Source organism: Pan troglodytes, chromosome 17 (genome assembly GCF_028858775.2).
Source record: "Pan troglodytes isolate AG18354 chromosome 17, NHGRI_mPanTro3-v2.0_pri, whole genome shotgun sequence".
NCBI lineage: Eukaryota > Metazoa > Chordata > Mammalia > Primates > Hominidae > Pan > Pan troglodytes.
Genome location: NC_072415.2, coordinates 84,388,744 through 84,409,890, shown reverse-complemented (window position 1 = coordinate 84,409,890; position 21,147 = coordinate 84,388,744). Strand labels below are relative to the sequence as shown.

At 35.5% G+C, this 21,147-nt stretch overlaps 1 protein-coding gene across 1 annotated transcript in view; it reads right to left on the bottom strand.

Annotated features, from left to right (window-relative positions):
• Positions 1–210: 210 nt before the first annotated feature.
• C18H18orf63 (chromosome 18 C18orf63 homolog) overlaps positions 211–21,147 on the bottom strand; it is a 43,132-nt gene continuing 22,195 nt past the window's right edge. The window contains exons 8-14 of the mRNA XM_009434180.5: positions 20,278–20,387; positions 17,325–17,421; positions 17,128–17,213; positions 15,752–15,935; positions 5,142–6,164; positions 4,863–4,952; positions 211–2,932 (exon numbers count right to left, since the gene is read on the bottom strand). Coding sequence (XP_009432455.3) covers positions 4,896–4,952; positions 5,142–6,164; positions 15,752–15,935; positions 17,128–17,213; positions 17,325–17,421; positions 20,278–20,387 — 1,557 coding nt within the window. The 3' untranslated portion in view covers positions 211–2,932; positions 4,863–4,895. The remainder of the gene's footprint in view (positions 2,933–4,862; positions 4,953–5,141; positions 6,165–15,751; positions 15,936–17,127; positions 17,214–17,324; positions 17,422–20,277; positions 20,388–21,147) is intronic.

Below are 21,147 nucleotides of genomic sequence, written 5' to 3'. Positions count from 1 at the left end.
TGCACATAGCAAATACTAAAATATGTGTCAAATGAAAGAATGAAGGACTTTTGAGAATAAAAGTTCTGTGAAGCACTAAGGACCTGAGGTAGTTTACATGGGTCCAGCAGCAAATGCATGTGAAGAAATGGAACCACAGAGGGAAAGAAATTTGTAATTTATCTAAGCCTTTCCATTCCTATACAGTCACTCTGACATATGAAAACTACATCTATTAGAAATACCTTTATTATTTTCAATTTTGAATAAGACACTATGTAGCGTACAACAACGTGAACATTTTAAACATCAAAACATAAGGACCATGACATTCTTAAATATTTATAAATACTGACTCTTCCTAAGTATCAATAAATACCCAATATATTAGCAGTTTCAGCATAATACCCCATCATATGCAATTTGAAAACAGAGCAAAATTGGTCAACTGGTTAGTCAAATAAAAGCTAGTCATTAACAAGTCCATTTTTTTTTTACCTTTTTACTACAGTAAGCAACAAATGCAAATAAAAATGTGTAATTATGATATATAATAAAAATAAAAACAAATATAGTAAGCAACCAATACTGTGAAACCTAATATATGAGTATATGAGAAGCACTTTTGCATTCCTAGAAATATGATTCTTGGCATTTATTTTGACATTGCCATATATTTTTTAAAGTAATCGCTGATTTCTTCAGCTCCTGGACATAGGCAAACATAAAATTATTTGCTTATGGTTTTAAAATTAAAATGGTTCTAAAACTAATGCACAATTGGAATATAAGAATAATTTCTGGGGGGAGAGTGGTCCATACTGCATATAAATCACCAATAACTTACACAAAGAAGTATAATGTAGCTTTCCCTAATTAGATTTGGAATTATCTTGGCTTTCAAAAATTGCGATGTTTAAAATGAACCAAAATCTTAATTGATTTCTCTGGTGATTCTGAACACAGAAATTTGATCTAGAACCTCTTCTTGGAACATAAAATATGAAATCAACAATCTATATACCTATCTATATTAAATCTCACATATACATATATGCATATATTTTTATAACTTTCATTAGGATAAATATTGTAAGATAAAAATAAAACCTACTTTATGCAAAAAAAATACACTAATATTAACATGGCAGGTTTTGCCATGTAGGTTAACATTGATCTAACTCAAGTACTATACTATATATTCTAAATTTTAGACACTAATGGAGTATAGGAGGGGCTATCAAGATTATTTATACAAAGAACTGGAAGATGTTAATACCACTTCAGCAGTGGATGTATGGTTTTCATTATTTTGCTCAGTGTAATAATAAAGTAAGTGTCCATTACCTGAGGCATAGTGACTGGGCAGTAGCAGGAAGGTGGCCTGGGAATGTATGGAACAGTGGGGAAGGCTGGTTTTAGGAATGATTACATGCTGTGGATGACTGTGCTCATCAAAAATGCATATTTACTAACGTTATTTTCACCATAGCCTCATAAACAAAATGACATACCACTCTTTATAACAGTCTACTAGATATCTATAATACAAACTTTGGAATGAGAAAAGCACACTCAAAATGGGCTTCAGACAAAATGCTTATCCTTATGAAAATGGTAAAATAATTGGGAAATAGAGATAATTCTGGAAAACAGAAATGCTTACAATAAAGGTATATAGCAAATTAATTAACTAAACACAATTTCAGGAGCAGGAGTTACACTTAATGTTTGAAGGAGAGTTTGTGTTTACTTTTGCTTTTAATTGCAATGGTTTAGTAAAGTGGTGGAGACAATAAATCACATTTACAAAATCAGAGTTCAACTTATACTTGGATCTCTAGTGGCTATTTTTATGTAATTATTGTTTCAGTGGAATAGCCAATGAAGATTTTGGTTTCTTTTAAATATATTACAACAATTATATAATATTTTATATATCAAACATATAAAATGTTTGAAAGCCAGAATAATATTCATTGTCTGAGAAGCTTCTCTTCTGTTTCTCTTTTTTTCAAATGTTAGATAATTTATTTGTAATATGGACTAGAAGGTCATTCTGGACATATGCTTCAATACATACATATCCCTAAGTCTGTGCGGGGAACCCAGAATGAATTTGCTTGAGACTAGACCACCAGCACTCAGGGGCTCAGGCCACGGCTGTCTCATCCATTTCTGCCATGGACACGGTGTTGTCCCCACTGCCTGGCACACACAAGATGCTAATGAGTACTGGTGGAAACAGAAATCTCCACCCCAATAAAGGCTCCAGTTTTGTTGAGAAATAGCTTTTACATTTATTCAGGGCTTCCTGTTAATTTGCATATAAAAGCAAAAGTGAAATTTAGTGAGCCTGCAGAGATATAGTAGAGATCCCCAAAATGTAATATATATATACACATTCTTTTTTTCTTAAAAAATATACTATATCTTATGTTAGAAATGTATACATTTTGGTGTTTATGGGTAAAATTATATGATGTCTTGAATTTGCTTTAAAAGATTATAGCAAAAAAAAGCATGTCTGTGAGGAACAGATGAAACAGTGACAAAATATTAATAACTGGTAGATCTGGGTGATAGGTACTTCGACGTTCTTCATACTCTTATCTGTGCTTTATGTGGTTTGATAATTTCAATAAGGGCAAAATAAAGATATTTTCAACTATCAAAACTACTGTACAAGATCATTGGATATTTTGCAAAGATCTGCAGGAGACTATTTACATGATGTTGTAATAGTGAAAAGTTGGGAAGAACTGAAGTGTCTATCAATAGGGGACTAGTTAAATACAGAAACCCACATACAACAAAACGCTATGCAAACAATAAAAAGAAACTGTCAAGTGAAAAAGGAGGTTCCACAGCAGTAAGTAGAGCTGATTTCATGGTCACAGGAGTGTGAGAGACATCTGGAAGAGTGTTCATCCTATATTCAGAATGCTCATCTCTGCAAAGAGAAATTACAGATGGTTTTTTACTTTTCTCTTGAAACTGCTCTGTGCTACTCAAGTATAGGAGTATGTATTAATTTTATATTTAGGGGAAATTATTTTCTATAATGATTCCTGTTATTGGGAGCTAAATAATATATACACGTGGACATAGAGTGCAGAATGATAGACAGAAGAGTAGGGCGTTGACAGATAGAAGAAGGGAGGGGGGTGAATGATGAGAAATTACTTGATCAGGTACAATGTACATTATTCCAATGATGAATACACTAAAAGCCCTGACTTTACCCCTACAATACATGCAGGTAACAAAGTTGCACTTGTACCCCACAAATTTATACAAATAAAATATTAAAAATGTTCTCGTTATTCTTTCTACCTGATGAAATTATTTTTAAAATTTAGTATTTATTGACTTTGAGACAGGGTCTCACTTTGTCATTCAGGCTGGAGTGCAGTGGCAAACACAGTTCACTGCAACCTCCACCTCCCAGGCTCAAGCAATCCTCCCACTGCAGCCCCCGAAGTAGCTGGGACTATAGGCATGCACCACCACGCCCAGCTAATATTTCTGGCGGGGGACGGAGTCTCACTCTGTCACCCAGGCTGGAGTGCAATGGCGTGATCTCAGCTCACTGCAACCTCCACTTCTCGGGTTCAAGTGATTCTTCTGCCTCAGCCTCCTGAGTAGCACGTCCAGCTAATTTTTTGTACTTTTAGTAGAGAAGGGGTTTTGCCATGTTGCCCAAGCTGGTATCAAACTCCTGATCTCAGGTGATCCACCTGCCTCAGCCTCCCAAAATGCTGGAATTACAGGCGTGAGCCACCATGCCCGGCCCTAATTTTTTATATTTTTTGTGGAGACAGGGTCTCACCCATGTTGCCCAGGCTGGTCTGGAACTCCTGAGCTCAAGCAATCTGCCTGCCTCAGCCTCCCAAAGTGTAGGGATTACAGGTGTAAGCCCCCCCTCCTGGATGACTTAATTTTAAAAATTGTGTCAGGACTTAAGTAGTTCAAAGTGGGAAAGTGCTATATTTCTAAAACAATATGAAACCTAGAATAGATTTCATTGATTTCTAAAAATGCAAGTAACATCTTAAAGGCACATGCATTTTTCCCTCAATCACCTACTGAGTGCATTAAAATGTTAAGATGTCAAAAAGTACATAAAATACAACATCATCACGTATATAGGAATAGACTCAAATACTTTCTGGTTAATTAAAATCAGGCTGAAAATTTTATTAGTTATAGGAAGAAATAGCAGTTGGAAAAGAAAATGTTTTCTAGTTGGTTCTTAAAGAATCTGAATTGAAAGTATTCCAATAGTTCTATGTAAAAAAATAACTTGTGGGTATTTTAGTAATATGTTTGTTCTTAGAATAGAACAGATGGCAGAACAAAATAAAATGTAATTTCCAGATGTATCATGTTGTAAATTCAGTGCCATGAACTGGGCATTATTAACTGAGTATCAAGTTTAAACATAGCCAGCACTGTAGCACTTTTGGAGTAAATTTTAACTAAATGATTAACCTTTGAAACATCATTTAAGGTTTATTATCTTGGGTAGGTATCCCAAAAAGTGGATATTGTAGTAGTTGTTCAAATCTTCTATTTTTAGATAGTCTGCTGCTGCTGTGTGAGCTCTTCCTAGTCTGCAAGGATCCCCAGAACAGAGTGAGGGGGAGCCCCCAGTGGACCATTTGCAGCCATCCCTCTTTGAAGTCATTACAAAACAGCTGCTGTGTATGGTCCTTATTCAAGGAGTGAACTGTTCCTACCATGTCCTATTTCTTTGCTGATTTTACGGTTTCAAAGAATTTAAAAGTAGCTGCTTTTTACCAAGAGGTTGGGGACCCCTAAACTTGGCAATCCCAATTCAGATAATGTAAAAACAAATCAAAAGCTATCACTTCAGTTACCTGGTAGACATTTCCTTCTTTCAGGTCCATGTTCTAAGCATTATGAATGATGAGAGATTTCTTAGGTTTTGATTTATCCGAGTCAAGTATCTGTATTAGATTGAAGAATCACATTTTGTTACAAATGAACTGCATATACTTACAGTCGCTCTAGGGTAGATATTCTGTTTATTAATTAGTATGGTTCTAAATGTTCTTGGGGAAATCACTTAAATCCTTATTTAGGGGTTTTAAAGGTCTAGCATATGATAAGTAGTGCCAGATTAATTTTTTTTTTACCTGCTTCTTAGAAGAGCTGGATTGGCCATAGTGCACAGTATCGGAATGATGCTTCTTTGAAGTTTTGGAAGACTCTGGACATAATTTTCTTTTAGACCTGTGGGCTATTTTGCTTACTATCAACCTGGGGTCACTTGTACCAACTTCTTTAGCTTGATTTTCTGATTGCTGCTGTAGCAGTCGTGGATCTTCGGTTTCTCCATCTGATTCAAAAATGTGTGGCTGTCTTTTCAGTTTTAGTGACCCATGGCTTTTCCCTAAAATGTGTGTTATACCTTTGCCTGTTAAATTTTCTTTTCCTTTCATTTGGAAGTCAACAGCACTTTTTGCCACCCCTAAATTGTTATTTGACACCACAAATACTGCACTATTAGATAGTTGCTTATTTTTGTTTAAACTCACAGTCGATTTTCCATGAGAAGAGGGAAATTTTGTCATATTTTCAGAAGACTCTGTATTTTTTTCTTGCAGAGGTCTGGAATTCTCCTGATTTAAATTGTTAGCAGCCTGCATCTGAATGTTACTATTATAACGGTTTTTTATAGCTGGACCTAAATTCAGTTTGTCATGCTGGATCATACTAGTTTTGAGTGAAAACAATTTAGATTGTGTCACATTATGCTGTTTTCTTTTTGGGCTGCCAAGTACTGAGGTATTTTTGTTCATTTGTAACAATCTATTTTTGAAAACTGGTACAAACTTAGGGGTGATGTTGCTTTGGGAACTAAGATTTGTGTGCTGAACTTGAGTATTTCCTCTGTTGGGCATTAATACTTCTGAATGTACTTGTGGAGCCCTGATAGACAGGGATTTCTTTCTACCCTGAACAGACTCTGGCTGGAGATGCAAAGCTGAGAAAATGCCTGATGTTGGCTGGCTGACTGAAAGCTCCACCTTGTGGTCCACTGCTACTGAACATGGTAGAAGACTTTGAGCACAGGCAGGCTTTCTGGAAGTGGCTTGAGTCAGAGATGCCCTAAGCATTTTTTTAGTGGTCAAATTGGGTGGCTTGACTTTGTGTTCCTGAAAGGATAGAGATTAAAAAAAAATTAAAAATGTTAATAATGTCCTTAATGGAAAAGAAATAAAATATAAAGTATCATCCAAATAAGAATATAAAGCAACACTATGATTTACAGAACAGGTAAAGAAAAACAAAATAAAAATGAGCCTTCTGGTGGAAATGTGTACATTTCTTATGGTTTGTATCCTCCTTTAGATACTATCCAAGATACTATCTTAAGATAAAGGTATATACTACATTTCATATAAATCTACCATAAAAACCATTCACACAGCTACCCACTGTCCTCCAAACATGCTCATGCTGCTGCCTTGCTCACTGAACAAGGTATGACCTCCTTCAGATACTCAAAGTCCCACCTTCTCCCACCCATCAATCTACCACAGAGTGGCTGTTTTTCTGTCAACTCTCCAAGGATCTGCTATCAATTAAATAATATTTGTCACAAAAAAATAGTACAAGGTAAGCTCTCTTATCTTTTAGTGTACATATTCCATCTTCCTAAGTAGGTACCAGATTCTTGGAGGGTAAGAATCATGACTTATTTACTCTTATATCCTTCACAGTTACTAAAAATCCTTGTTGAAAGAAATTAATGAAGAGGTGGCTGCATCTATACTGGGCCTTTAGGAATAAGTGGGATTTTGACTACAGGGAAGGCGCTATCTGTGTCTTAATCATGTTTACTTTTTCACTGCCTACCACAGTGCCTGGTACGTGGTAGCAATTCAGCAAGTATTTGTCAAAGAAATTTGTCAGATACATTAAAAAGAGCCAAGCGTTTACAGTCTTTTAAAGATGAACTGTGGATACACACACACATACACATAAATAATATAAAATTTACCATTTTAACCATTTTTAAGTGAACAATTCAGTGACTTTAAGTACATTTACCACTGTACTGTGTTATATAACCATCAATACTGTTTCCAAAAATTTTTTTTCATTCCAAACAGAAACTTTGTACTCTGTAAATAGTAATTTCCTGTTTCCTCTTCCTTCTAGCCCCTGGTAACCTCTATTTTACTTTCTATTCTATGAATTTGCCCATTCTAGGTACCACATGTAAGTGGAATCATACAATATTTGTCTTTTTATGTCTGGCTTATTTCATTTAGCATAATGTTTTCAGGATTCATTTATATTGCAACATGAGTCAGGATTTATTCCTTTTAATGACTGACTATTCCACTGTACTTATATAGCATATTTTATCCACTCATCTCTTGGTGGAAGTATTGTCTTTTAAAGTACATATCTTGTCCTGTTGTCTGTAAAAGAGTGATAGGTAGCAATAACCTGAAACACTGAACACCAAGTTCTTTTCTCACTTTCCCCATCAAAACACAGGTTCACAGCTTGAAATAAACATTTTAAAACTGCTAGGAATAATATGCAAACTTGAATGACTGGTTTTTCTCTCCACTACTGGAGGTTCCATTGTTGAATTAGGTTGAGAAGAGAATAGGAAAGATTTTGGGAAATCAGAGTTGGAAATAGGCACAAGTAAGAGACTAATCCAATTATCTATTAGGCATAAACAAATCACACCAACATTTAGTTGCTTAAAACCAATAATAATTATGTTATCATCTCTCACTATTCTGGGGGTTGGCTTGGCTTAGTTTGGCATCTCTCATGCTGTGTGGTTAGATACTCTGCAGCTGGAGTCACCTTGGAGTCACTTCCTCTTTCACATGTGATGCGTGATGCTGGCTGTTGGCTGGAATGCTGACAGGCAGTCTCTTCCTGTGCTGGGGATCTCTCACAGATTGGGTTCCAAGAACAAATGTCCCCAGAAAGACCAGGTGGAAGCTGTTTCTCCTAAAGACCTAGCCTCAGGGTATGTTGCATCACTCTGTCATAGGGACATCCAGACTCAAGAGAACGAGACCCATACCTCAATGGGAGGAGTATTGTCCCATGACCAAAATGATGTGGAGAAGGAAACTCCAGGAAACTTAGTTCCATAATACCTAAGTTGACATAATAGAAAGTCATTATAGAGGACAATACTCCTCCTTCCATGTTGACTATTCTTGGGAAAAACGGAAAGTCCCCAAGAAAATACTGAGTGAGATTTGGGGGCGATGCTGAAAATAGGTGATTGGGATTCATTTCTTATCTGGAGATTACTTCAGTTGGAGGCTTACCCATGCCACCAGGGCAAGAAGACACCCCGTCTTAGTTTCTTTTGGCTGCTATAACAAAGTAGGTAGTTTATAAGCAACAGTTTTGGAGGCTGGGAAGTCCAAGATCAAGGCAAGTCTCTCTTGGGCCTTTTAAATAAGAGCACTAATCCTGTTTAGCACAGCTCTACCCCTATGACCTAATCACCTCCCAAAGACCCTACCTCCTAATATCATCGCCTTGGGAGTTAGGGTTTCAACATTTAAATTTTGGAGAAACACATTCAGAGCATAGCACATCCTTCTTAATTTGCCCATTATTTTCAAGGGGTGCAAAGAAAACCCAGCTAAGTTTCATGACCCTGAATGAAGAAATACAGAAGTTAACCACGGAAGAATTACTGGCTTACTGCCCCTTGACATTGCTCAGCTGAGTGAAAAAGCATGCATCAAGAAGGGGTTTGTATTAGTTTGCTAGGGCAATGTGGTACCAAGTGCGACACACTGGATGGCCTACACAACAGAAACATATTATCTCAGTTTTAGAGCCTTGAAGTCTGAAACCAAGGTGTTGGCAGGGCTGGTTCCTGCAGAGGGCCAGGAGGAAAGGATCTGTTCCGGGCCTGTTTCCTCGGCTTGTAGATGACCATCTCCACCTTCACATGGTGTTCTTCCTCTATGTGTGTCTGTATCCAATTGCCCCTTTTCATAAGAACACTAGTCATATTGGATTAAGGGCCCACCCTACTACAGTATAACTTCATTTTAACTAACTATATCTGCAGTGACCCTATGTCAAATAAGGTCACATCCTAAGGAATTGGGGGTTAGGATTTCAGTGTATGTATCTGAGGGGTACACAATTCAACCTGTAACAGGGTTGGATATACACTTCTGGAGAGAAGAGAGAGAGGAGGGAGCTGTTTTTCTGAAGACACCCTGTACAAGGGAGCTAGGGTAAAGCTAAAAAGTAACTGATAAAACCTCATATACTATCTCTGTTGAGATACCATATGAGCAGAGACCACCACCATTAAATCAACCCAGGTCAAGAAGTGAAGGTGTGAAGGCCTGCTACCCCCACACCCCACAGCCAATCTCTATGCTGTGACTGCAATGGATAGGATGGACTGGTGTTCAACCTCCATTCCACCCTCCTCCTTGTGCTCCTATACAGACTAAAGCCTGGAAATCTAAAATTTATATTTCATCTTTTGCAGCTAGGGTTTGGATGTGATTTAGAACCAGCCAATCAGATGCACTCATAAAATATTTGGAAGTAGAAGTAAGGTCAAGCCACACTTCTGTTTTTGCAGAAACGCTTAACTATGAATGCCTTTGATTTTCAGTTACAGAGTTAGCAGCTTAAGTGTAGGGGAGCAGAATGTAGGGCACTATTCTCTTGCTATAGAGTAGTCCTCAACCATTTTGGCACCAGGGACCAGTTTTGTGGAAGACAATTTTTCCGTGGACCGGGGTGGTGGGGGGGATGGTTTTGAAATGAAACTGTTCCATCTCAGATCATCAGGCATTCGATTCTCACAAGGAGCATGCAACCTAGATCCCTCGTGTACGCAGTTCACAATAGGGTTCGTGCTCCTACAAGAATCTAATGCTGCTGCTGATCTGACAGAAGGCAGAGCTCAGGCGGTAATGCTCGCTCGCTCTCCTGCTACTCACCTCCTCCTGTGTGGCCTGGTTCCTAACAAGCCATGGACCGGTAGGTCCATGACCTGGGGGTTGGGGACCCCTGCTATAGAGCATACTAGGCAAACATACCAATGCACTTCACCACATACCACTGCCCTCATCCTATGCAAGGTTTCTCTGCACAGATGCTATCGTGAGAAGAAGGGTTCTTAAATTGGATTGAAGAACATTTCTACCTTAAAGAGATGTTTTGTCATAAGGGACTGAGTCACTTTGAAGTGTCCAGATTGAATTTTTTTCCGTTTCATGAAAAAAAGTTGAAGAATTAAAATGAATTATAGAAAAGCAAAGAACACCCACTGTTTGGACCCTTGGGTTCTATAAACTGTAGTAACATTTAAACAACATATCTACTACTTGAGATAAAAGAAAACTCATAGGCAGATTCATATACGTTATTTGTATTCGAACATAAAACTGTACTAGAATATGTGTGTGGTATATGAAATATGTTTATATTCACACACTGTTTCTTCTTCAGCTGTCTTTTGGAAATATACATATGGTGAACATAATTTCCAGAAGTTTCTTTTGCTCCCTAGCCTAGACTGTCAATATATTATTTACTCATTCTTTCAATTTTTAAGATAAAGTAAATAGCTCAAAGGGGGAAACCTCTAGGTTTATATTCAAATTTATAAAAAGACTACAAAAGAGCCTATGTAAACAGCAGATGAGATGATAAATAATTCACAGAACTTAAATATACTTAATAGTCAACAAACTACAGCTTTGTGAAGTCGCAAGCCAACAAAAAAAATATGCTTTATTATATCATTATCATTATTCTGCCAAGTGTCATTGGCAAATGCAACTTGGTTGAATTTTAATTTCTAGAATTTATATACAACTTATGTAACTTTATACATTAACATAACATTATAGAAGAAGGCCAAAAGCTTGAACTTAGATATGAACGAATATTTCACAGAAGCTTAATATTAAAGCAATAATTAAATGAAAATGAAACTTGAGAAATGACAAAGATGACTAATCAAAAGTGTTTTATCGATCAAAATTTGGTTCAGTGCATTGCACCACCTCAGTGTATTTCTTGCTTCAAGTTGAATCAGAATTCAGTCAAGCTTAGATATAACCACAGGTTTATAGGACATATGGGTTTTTGAAGAATATTTTCTTTAAGTGACATGACACAACAAGGAAGTAGTCAAATTCAGAATACGGGACATTCTCCAGGGAAAACAATCAGTTTTCTAGCAAATAACTGGCCTAAATAAAAGGGGAGAGAGTTTGAGATGTTACAGAATAAAGAGATTTAAGAGACATACATAAAATTATGTGGACATTTTTTTGGATTCTGATTTAAATAAAACTCCTAAAAATAAGTCTGTGTGAGACAAATGGGGAACTTCAGTGTGAACTAGTACTTAATAGATATTAAGAAACTATTGTTAATTCTGTTAGGTGTAATAATAACATAGGGGTTATATAAAAATATTTTGAAATGAGAGAGAATGTACACCATAGTCTTTACAGGTAAAACACTATATCTGGGATTCGTTCCAAAATCCCCCAGTTTACTCCCTATCCAAAAATATGTCAAGGGGAAACTAGATGAGAAGCACACGAGAGGTGATTATACTAATTTCCTTTATGTATCTTTGACATTTTCTATATGTTAAAAAAAAAACAAGTTTGACTAAGGATTCCTAATTTTTTTAAGCTGGCTGAGTTTTATCAAGTAGTCTGATCAATTTATTTTCCATTTTTTAAATTTATGCCTTTTACACTGCATGAATCTTAGAGTTAACATGTATATGGTCTAGTAATAACAACTTACTGAGAGCTCACCAAGAAACTTTTCTATGTGTTATCTCATTTAGTCCTAAAAACCCCTCTGAAGTAAGTACTGCAAAAGACATGACCCCCTTCAAAGGAAGGACTTACTGCCTCTGGTAGAGTGCTGTCAGCAGAAATAGGTTACAGAGGGCCAATGCCCAAGGATGTGCCTGTTTCAGGGTGGCCCAAATCCAATGACAGATACAGAAAGGGTTATAAAGGCCTGGCTATCTGGACCAGTGCAGAACAACTCTGATGGGCCATTTTAGTCTCAGAGCTCCTCAGAAGAGTGGCCAAGGCCATCTGGTGTCTGCTTTGTTTTTGACTTCTCCCTTTCTCCACTCTTGCTTCCTCTCTGCCTTCCACAGGTATTGTTTCCAACGGCAGTCCCTAACAAACATCATTTGACTAGACCACCTCAGAATCAGCTCCTAGAGAACCGAATCTGTGACAAGTTTTATCATTACCACCGCTAGCCTCTGCCTCATTTTACAACTGAGGAAACTGGGGCACACAGAGATCAAATAACTTGTCCCAAATTATACAATTAATAAGAGGTTCAAATTCAGGCAGCCTGTTTCTAGAGCTTGAGCTCTTAGCTACAAATATAAACTTTTTCCAATTACCGGACTAAGAATCTTGGGTTTCAATTCTAATTCTGCAATGCATTTAACTGCGTGGCTTTGGTTAAATTATTTGGATGTTCTGAGCTTCGGTCTCCTCTTCTGCAAAATTGAGTGAATTCTTTATCCAAAGATCAATTTTGATTATTAAATGAAATAATACACATAAAAGCAGCTGGCATGCAGAAAGCACTCAATAGAATTGAGTAGGATAAATTCTTATTGTAAGGAACAATATAAAACCATAACTTCCAATTAAGTGTTATTTTACACTTATGAAGCAAATTTTAACAAGTACATTGTTCTGATTAACTATTTTTAAAACAGACATGGGCTGGAAATCTTAAGTATTCCAGAAATATATTCAATAAACATGCATGATGTAACAACGTATCTTCTTCCAGATTCTTTAGGTTCATATTTGGCCAGCAACTTTAAAAAATATTATGTCTGGACAAAACTTTAATACTATTTTAAAGATGTCAATGGGCATTTGTCCACTCACTCTCCCTTCTAAGGAGATGACCTTGCCTGTAGGCCTTTGTATCTAGATTGTCAGGTTTTTGTACAATTTTTCTCTAACTAACAGTAGGAGGAGTTGACCCCTGACCAGGAAGATAAACAACTCTCAATTCTAAATTTACATGTATATAATATTGTGGTCTCAGAATACATAAAGCAAAATCTGAAAGTAGGAAAAGTGATAAATCCACATCATGTTGGGAGATTAGAACACACTTCTCAGCAACTGACTGACAGGTCATAATGTATTTAAGCCAGAAACATAAGAAAAAGATAGCTAGAAAATTCCCATATCTTAGAAAGTTAATAAATACATTTTAAAATAATTCATGTAATTAATACATTTTGAAGTAATTTATGTATAGGAAGTACAAAAGACTTCCCTATACATAAAGATATAAACTGTTATTGAGATAAATTAAAGAATATATATTTAATATGTGGAGAAATATACAATATTCTTAGATTGTAAGACTCAATGAAATTCCCATCAAAATCCCAGCATGCTCTCTCTGTCTCTCTCTATGTGTGTGTGTGCACGAGTGTGTCTGTGTCTATGTGTAAGTTGACAAGTTGAAACTCAATGTGTAAGGAAATGCACGGATCAATAGATAAGATGCTTTATCAGATTTCAAAAATCTTATAAAATTTAAGATTAAAACACTATTTATAATAAATATAAAATTTAAGATTACATAATTAAGATAATTCTAAAAGCATGGTGCTGGTGCTAGGATCAACAAACTGACCAGAGAAAGAGATTAAAGAGGCCTGAAACAATACCATACACACAAAGACACTGGATTTATGACAAAGGTAGTGCTGCAAAGTACTGAGGGGAGAAAAACTATTGGGGAAAAAGTACTGGGGTAAGAATTGTGTTTTTTATTTTTGGCTTGGACATATGGATATCCATATTAAAGAAATCTGACTCCCTACATCACATTACAAAAATAAATTCCAACTGCATTGCAGATCTAAATGTGAATGCAAAACAACCTTTTATTGGATGATATTAGAGGAGAATACCTTCATGACTTTGGGTACAGAAAGATTTTTTAAACAGGGTACAAAAAGTAGCAACCATAAAGAAAAAGACTGATCATTTTGATTATAAATTAGGACCTGCTGCCAAAAGATACTATTAAGACACCAAGACACCTTTAAGAGAGAAAGCATGTTATTGAATGGAAGAAGATAATTACGTATAACTGATGAAAAACTTGTATCTGGCTTATGTTAAAAATACGTATAAATCAATAAAAAAAACAAACAAACACATAACACAGTAGAAAAATGAAAGAATGGCATTTCAAAAAAATCCAAATGGCCAAAATACATGTGAAAAGATGTTCAATTTCATTAATAATCGGGAAAATGCACATTAAAAACACACAGTAATAAATACACCTATCAGAAGGGCTGAAATTCAAAACCAACAATACCAAAAATGGGCAAGGATGTGAAGCAGCATAAATTCTCCTATACTGCTTTGGGGCAGAGGGGAATACAGATTGGTTAGGGAAATAGTTTGGTGTAGCCAGCAAAGTTGGAAATACCCATACCAATTCTACTCCTGGAGGTTTCATGTACATGAGCACCAGCAGACATATACAAGAATGTTCATCACAGTATTACTAGTAATAGCCCCCAAAGAGAAACAATCCAAATATTCATCAATAATATTCTGAATAAATTGCAGCATAATCACATAATAAAATGCTACATATAAAGGAAAATAAACCGACTATAGCTAAGTGGAGCAACATGGATGAATGTCACAAACATGATGCTGAGCCTAAAAAGCCAGGCACAAAGGAATACATACTCTATGATTTATTTTACATGAAGTTCAAAAGCATGCAAAATGAAATATGATGTTTAAGGACACATACTTAGTTGATAAAAACGAAACAAGGAATAATTTCCATAGTAGTGGTCACCTTTTGGGAGGAGGAAAGGAGTTATGACTAGGAAGGTGTTAAGTAGGAGGCTCCTAAGTCCTGGCAAGGTTCTATGTTTCATCTGTGTGATAGTTACATGGACGTTTGATATTCATTAAGCTACACAGTATTACTTTTCTATATGTGTGTCATATGTCACCATAAGAATAGATTTTAAAAATGCAGAGGAGACAAACTCAGTAGAAAACACCCTCCCTCCCCGATAGTTTCCAGCCTCAGTAAAAATAAAAACCGTGAATCTGATTTCAAGTTAAGTCTTCAACAGCTTTGTTCTGACAAACTCTGAGATGTAGGCCAATCCCCATAAGGCCATTTCATCTTTAACTTGTCCATTAGCAGACAGCCAATTATATTAATTTCTTAATGAAATCAGACAGGAGCCAGACACTAGCCCTCTGTTTTCCTTATACAGCAGGGATCATACTTCAATCTCTAAGTGGTTCCATAGAAGCCCCAACTTACTTGATTTGGTGAGGGGCAGGCATCTTACCTTCCATTTAACTGAACTTGTACTGTCAGCACAGTATCTCCAAATAAATACTCTTCATAAAACTCTGTCTCTTTAATCTCCAATAACCCAACTCATTTATATCCTTGATGTAGGTGAAACATTTCAGTAAACAACTACTACTATAATACCGTGTTAAATATAATAATAATAACAAATGACTAAGTATAGTAATAATAATAACAAATAGTTTTAGGGAAACATTGAACTGAGAGAAAAGAATTACTGCACACTGGGTTGGGTGTTCCACCCCAGAAGACAAGAGATTCAAGTAAAATAGATGGATAGTATGTCTTGGAGAACTAGATGGGACAAGAGATCTCTTACCTGTATATTAGGTTTAGTTAGTTCTTGTGTGTAGTAGCATGGTTTACTTGTCATCTTTATGGGAAATCCACATATATGGGGCAGTTTAGATTTTAAATCTGAAAGGAAACTTTTCAACACAACTTCTGAATCTACCCTTGGAAAGAACTGCATGGGCTGACTTCTGATGCAACTGAGAGGATATCTGAACAATGTTAAAGAACAATGTCTGATTTTATTACATAAGAGGCAGAAATTTATAAGGGATTTTAAAAAGTATTAAAGTAGCAATGTTAAAAAGGCACACATAAATATATCTTAACTCTTTTATATTGCTTATCTGATACCATCCACAGCTGAAAGTATGTTTTCTCACAGGGATCTTCATTCCTTCTATTCTAACATTCCAAATCAAGACAATTCATAATATCTTACTATATGGCTTTCTAAATGGAAGGGCAACTATGATATTCCAAAAACGATTTATAAGGAAGATACTATAAGCCTTACCAATTACAAAATAAGTACTATAATAAACAATGAACAGGTTGCACCTCCAAAAACAGTTAAAAATTCAGGACAGAGAAACAACACATATAGATTGTATTCAAGCTGCAAAAGCAGTTCTTTGAGAAAGCAGTTACTTTTTCTGATGAAACATATTCTGTAGATTTTGAATAACATGTTGGCATCTAATGAAATAAAATAACTGATGTATGTTAACCTCAGTTTTACTATTAAAATAAGTTTGGCTTAGGAAACAAAGAATGCAAAAAGACAACACTGAGGCTCTTCCTTCTTCCATTTTTAAACTCCAGCAGGTCAGAAGATAGAAATGGTGAAATCAGTACTAAGATTTAAGAGTTTCGCCTGAGCACTTATGCTCTTCTCGTGTGTATATTTCGATTTTAAAAAATATTGTTTAAAAGATATTTTCTTAAGTCAATGGGGTGCAATTAAGTATAAGTCAAATCATCAAAAATTTGCCTATAAAATTAGATAATCTCCTCAAAAGAAAAATCTTGTTTTTGTTTACAACCTAAGCTTTTAATTCAACCCTTTCAATTGTATCTGAAATGCCACTGGAGGGAGCACTTGGCTAAGGAGAATCATGATTGCTTTCTTACTTTCTAAGTACACATTTTTTTCTAACTTTTCTAAATTGTTGAAATGGTGTTTAAGGAAAATATCCTTATTGAGCTCATCCTCAAATAAAAATAGGAAGATATTCTAAGCAAACCAGAAACACTTGTTCAGATAAGAAGTAGGAGGAAATGTACCATAGTTTCAGTTAGACACAGAGAAAGAAGGTTGAAAAGTATGACATGAGAGTGGGAGCAAAACTAGATTATAAGGTGGGCAGACAGCATCTGCTTCAGTTGGTGTGTAAAGGATATGTGAAGGTCCTTTCTCCGAGCATTTTGAAATAGATGTTGCAGTATATTTTAATTTTTCCACAATCATCTGGAAGTTTATAGCCATACTAAAAATTAAGCACAAAATTTTAAATATCTTGGAGAAAGCTAAACTTAGGTTAAGTTACAATAAACAAAAATCAATAACTTCTAATGTAACATATATTTCCATTCCTTACCACGGCATCCCAGTATCTCTGGAAATCTCCATATGAGTGAAAAGGACAGGCAGCGGGGATGGCATGAAAAATATTTATAATTTGTCCCATTTTCATACTATGAAAAATGAGAGGAAGCTATTATGAGCCAATGCTTAAATATAGTTTAATAAGTCAACTACATGATTTAGAAAGTGTTCAAAAAAGATTCAACAACTATCTCACTAGCTATACATCTCAAGTTTCAAACACGTTGTACTAAATCTTTTTATTTTGCTTTAATTGACAAATAAAAATAGTATATATTATTTATCATGACATATTTCAAAATATGTATACATTTTGGATTGCTAAGTCGAGCTAATTAACATGCATTTACTCACATACTTTTTTTTTGTGGTAGACCACTTAAAATGTGCTCTTAGTGCTATTATTTATTTTTTGAGACAGTGTCTCGCTCTGTTGCCCAGGTTGGAGGGCAGTGGTGCAATCTCAGCTCATGGCAACCTCTGCTTCCCAGGTTCAAGCCATCGTTCAAGCGATTCTCCTGCCTTAGCCGCCAGCTGGGATTACAAGCATGCACCACTATGCTCAGCTAATTTTTGTATTTTTAGTAGAGACAGGGTTTTGCCATGTTGGCCAGGCTGGTCTCAATCCTGGCCTCAGGTGATCTGCCTGCCTTGGCCTCCCAAAGTGCTGGGATTACAGATGTGAGCCACCTCACCCCTTCTTAGTGATTTTTAATATGTATGTAAAAAAAGTAATTGCGATTTTTGCCATTACTTTCAATAGCAAAAACTGCAATTACTTTTGCACCAACCTAATACATTTTTATTAACTATAGTCACTATGCTGTACAATAGATCTTTTGAAGTTATCCTTCCTATATAACTGAAATTTTGTATCCTTTCACCAACATCTCCCCAATCCACTCCTTCACTCCCACCTACCCAGCCCCAGTAAGCACTATTCTACTCTCTGCTTCTGAGAGTTCAATTGTTTTAGAGTCCACAAGGAAGTGAGGTCATAAGGTATTTGTCTTTCTGTGCCTGGCTTATTTCATTTAACATAATATCCCTTAGATTCATCCATGTTGCAAATGACAGGATTTCCTTCTCTTTTAAGGGTGACTACTATTCTATTTGTGTATATACCACATACTTCTTTATCCATTCATCTGTTGCTGGGCACTTAGGTTGATTCCATATCTTGGCTATTATGAATAATGCTGAAATGAACATGGGGGTGCAGATATCTCTTCAACATACTGATTTAATTTCTTTTGTATGTATCACCAGTAGTGGGATTGCTAGATCATAAGATAGTTCTATTTTTAATTTTTTGAGGAACCTCCATACTGTTTTCCATGATGGCTGAACTAATTTTACATTCTCATCAACAGTGTGCAAGTGTTCCCTTTTCCCCACATCCTTGCCAGTATTTGTTATATTTTGTCATTTTGATAATAGCCATTCATCAGGTATGAGGTGATCTCTCATTGTGACTTTAATTTGCATTTCCCTGATGATTAGTGGTGTTGAGCATTTCTTCATACACCTGTTGGTCACTTAAATATCTTCTTTTGAGAAATGTTATTCGAGGGCTTTGCCCATTTTAAAATCAGGTTACTTGTTTTCTTGCTATTGAGTTATTTGAGTTCCTTATATACTTTGGATAGTAGCTCTTTATCAGATGTACGGTTTACAAATATTTTCTCTCATTCTGTAAGTTGTCTCTTCACTCTGTTGACTGTTTCCTTTGCCATATAGAAGCTTTTCAGTGATGTAACCACATTTGTCTATTTTTGCTTTTGTTGTCTGTGCTTTTTCACAGATACGTAGTTTTCAGTGTACAGGTCTTTCACCTCCTTGGTTGTTAAATTTATTGCTAAGTATGTTTTTGGTAGCTGTTACAGACAAAATTATTTTCATTGATTTCTTTTACAGATAGTTTGTTGTTAGTATATAGAAATGCTACTTTTTTATGTGATTTTGTATTCAACAACTTTACTGAATCTGTTTATTAGTTCTAACAGTTTTTTTGTGGAGTCTTTAGGGTTTTCTATACATAAGATCATGTCACCTGCATACAGCAACAATTTAACTTCTTCCTTTACAAGTTGGATGCCTTTTATTTCTTTCTCTTGTCTAACTGCTCTAGCTAGGACTTCTAGTACTATGTTGAACAGAAATGGAGAGAGTGGGCATCCTTGTCTTGTTCCTGATTTTAGAGAAAAAAGCTTTCAATTTTTCACTGTTGAGTATGATGTTAGCTACAGGTTTGTCATATATGGCCTTTATTTGTATTATATTTTAACAACTAGAATTACTAGAAAAAACTAAATTAGATTTTTGTAAACAACATGCCAATTGTAAGCACAAAATAATGACTAATAAATTTTTCCACCCAAAGATATTGCTGGTAATTGTTAGACTTTAGGGAAAAGTCTGTAAAGAGGGTCAAACCTATGTTTTCTACCTACCTCCTCCCAGCTTCAATGATTGAATTATTATGTGTATGCTACTGAAGTTCTTTTTCCTAAGCAATTTAAAATTTTATCCCAACAGTCCTGCTTATACTAGTACCAAATTATTTTTTCCTGAAAATAGTACAAACTCAAAACTCAGCTCATATCAAATTATAATGAATCATTATTAGATACAAGTTTATGAGGTTTTATTAATATTATTTTGATAGTTTTCATTTTATAATGAGAAATTTAGAAATATTACCTTTTTTGAAACTAGATCTAATAAGATGTGAATATATAATAAAATTATTAATTTGATAAAGAAAATTCATGGCTTTTGTAAATATGACAATATTGTTTCAATACCTTTGTGAAGTCATAATTCAGTATTTTAAAATTCACCAGAATAGTTTATACTTTTACACATATCAATGTTAAGAAAGCAAAATAAGGGAAGCCACCATATTTTGAACCCACCCTAGATATTACAAATTGAAATCTCACCTTGGCAAAACGTAGCACCAGTTGCTTAAAATGGAATGTCTCTCAATGACAGCATGCTTGTTAGCATGAAAATCCTTTATAATACTCTGGGAAATCTCAAACTCTTTTAGCTTTTAATAGAAATAAGATTTGTAAGTCCTCAAATCATTTGGCAAAAAAGGAAACATTTTAAAAGACACATATTTGTTACACACAAACAGTAGGTTATAAAGTAGATTTAAAGTCTTAAGTTACATTGAATCATGCATAACCACTTTACATAAGTAGTCAAAGTTGCAGCTCACCCTGCTTCTCCTTTATACAATATATGAAGTATTTCATGCTTTCCCTCTTACCATCCAAGCCCAAACTCCTATTTCGCAGTGATTTTAGTTGGTTTTCAGGTGTTTTTTTAATTATGTTAATTTGCAGGAAGTTGAATCTCTTCCAAAGGAAGGTGTTCATATTTTAAAATAATAGCTTTTAACCTCAATTGTTTTTTTAAATGGAGGATGAGTAAGGGAATTATACCTCCATCTGGTCTTTTGGAGGAGAAAAGACAGAGCCAATGCTCCAGTCTCCTTTTATACCCCTCCCAGCTTCCTAGAACACTTTCTTCCCTGTTCCTCAAGTGTCCTCCCTGTAGGGCATTTTGGCTTGTATTTAACCTACAAGAGTTTGCCAATTACAGCTCTCTTACCCTGGAAAATCTCCCTGAGAGGCACTGTTCTAGTTAGCCAAAGATATAAAGAGACCTCAAGGAGGGTGAAAAAATAAAGTATTAATGGGTGAAAGGACACTATATTAAGATTAGACAGAATGATTCATAAACCCTTACCCCATTCTTAACCAACCACCTAACATCTTTTGGGAAACAATGTTCTAACTTCG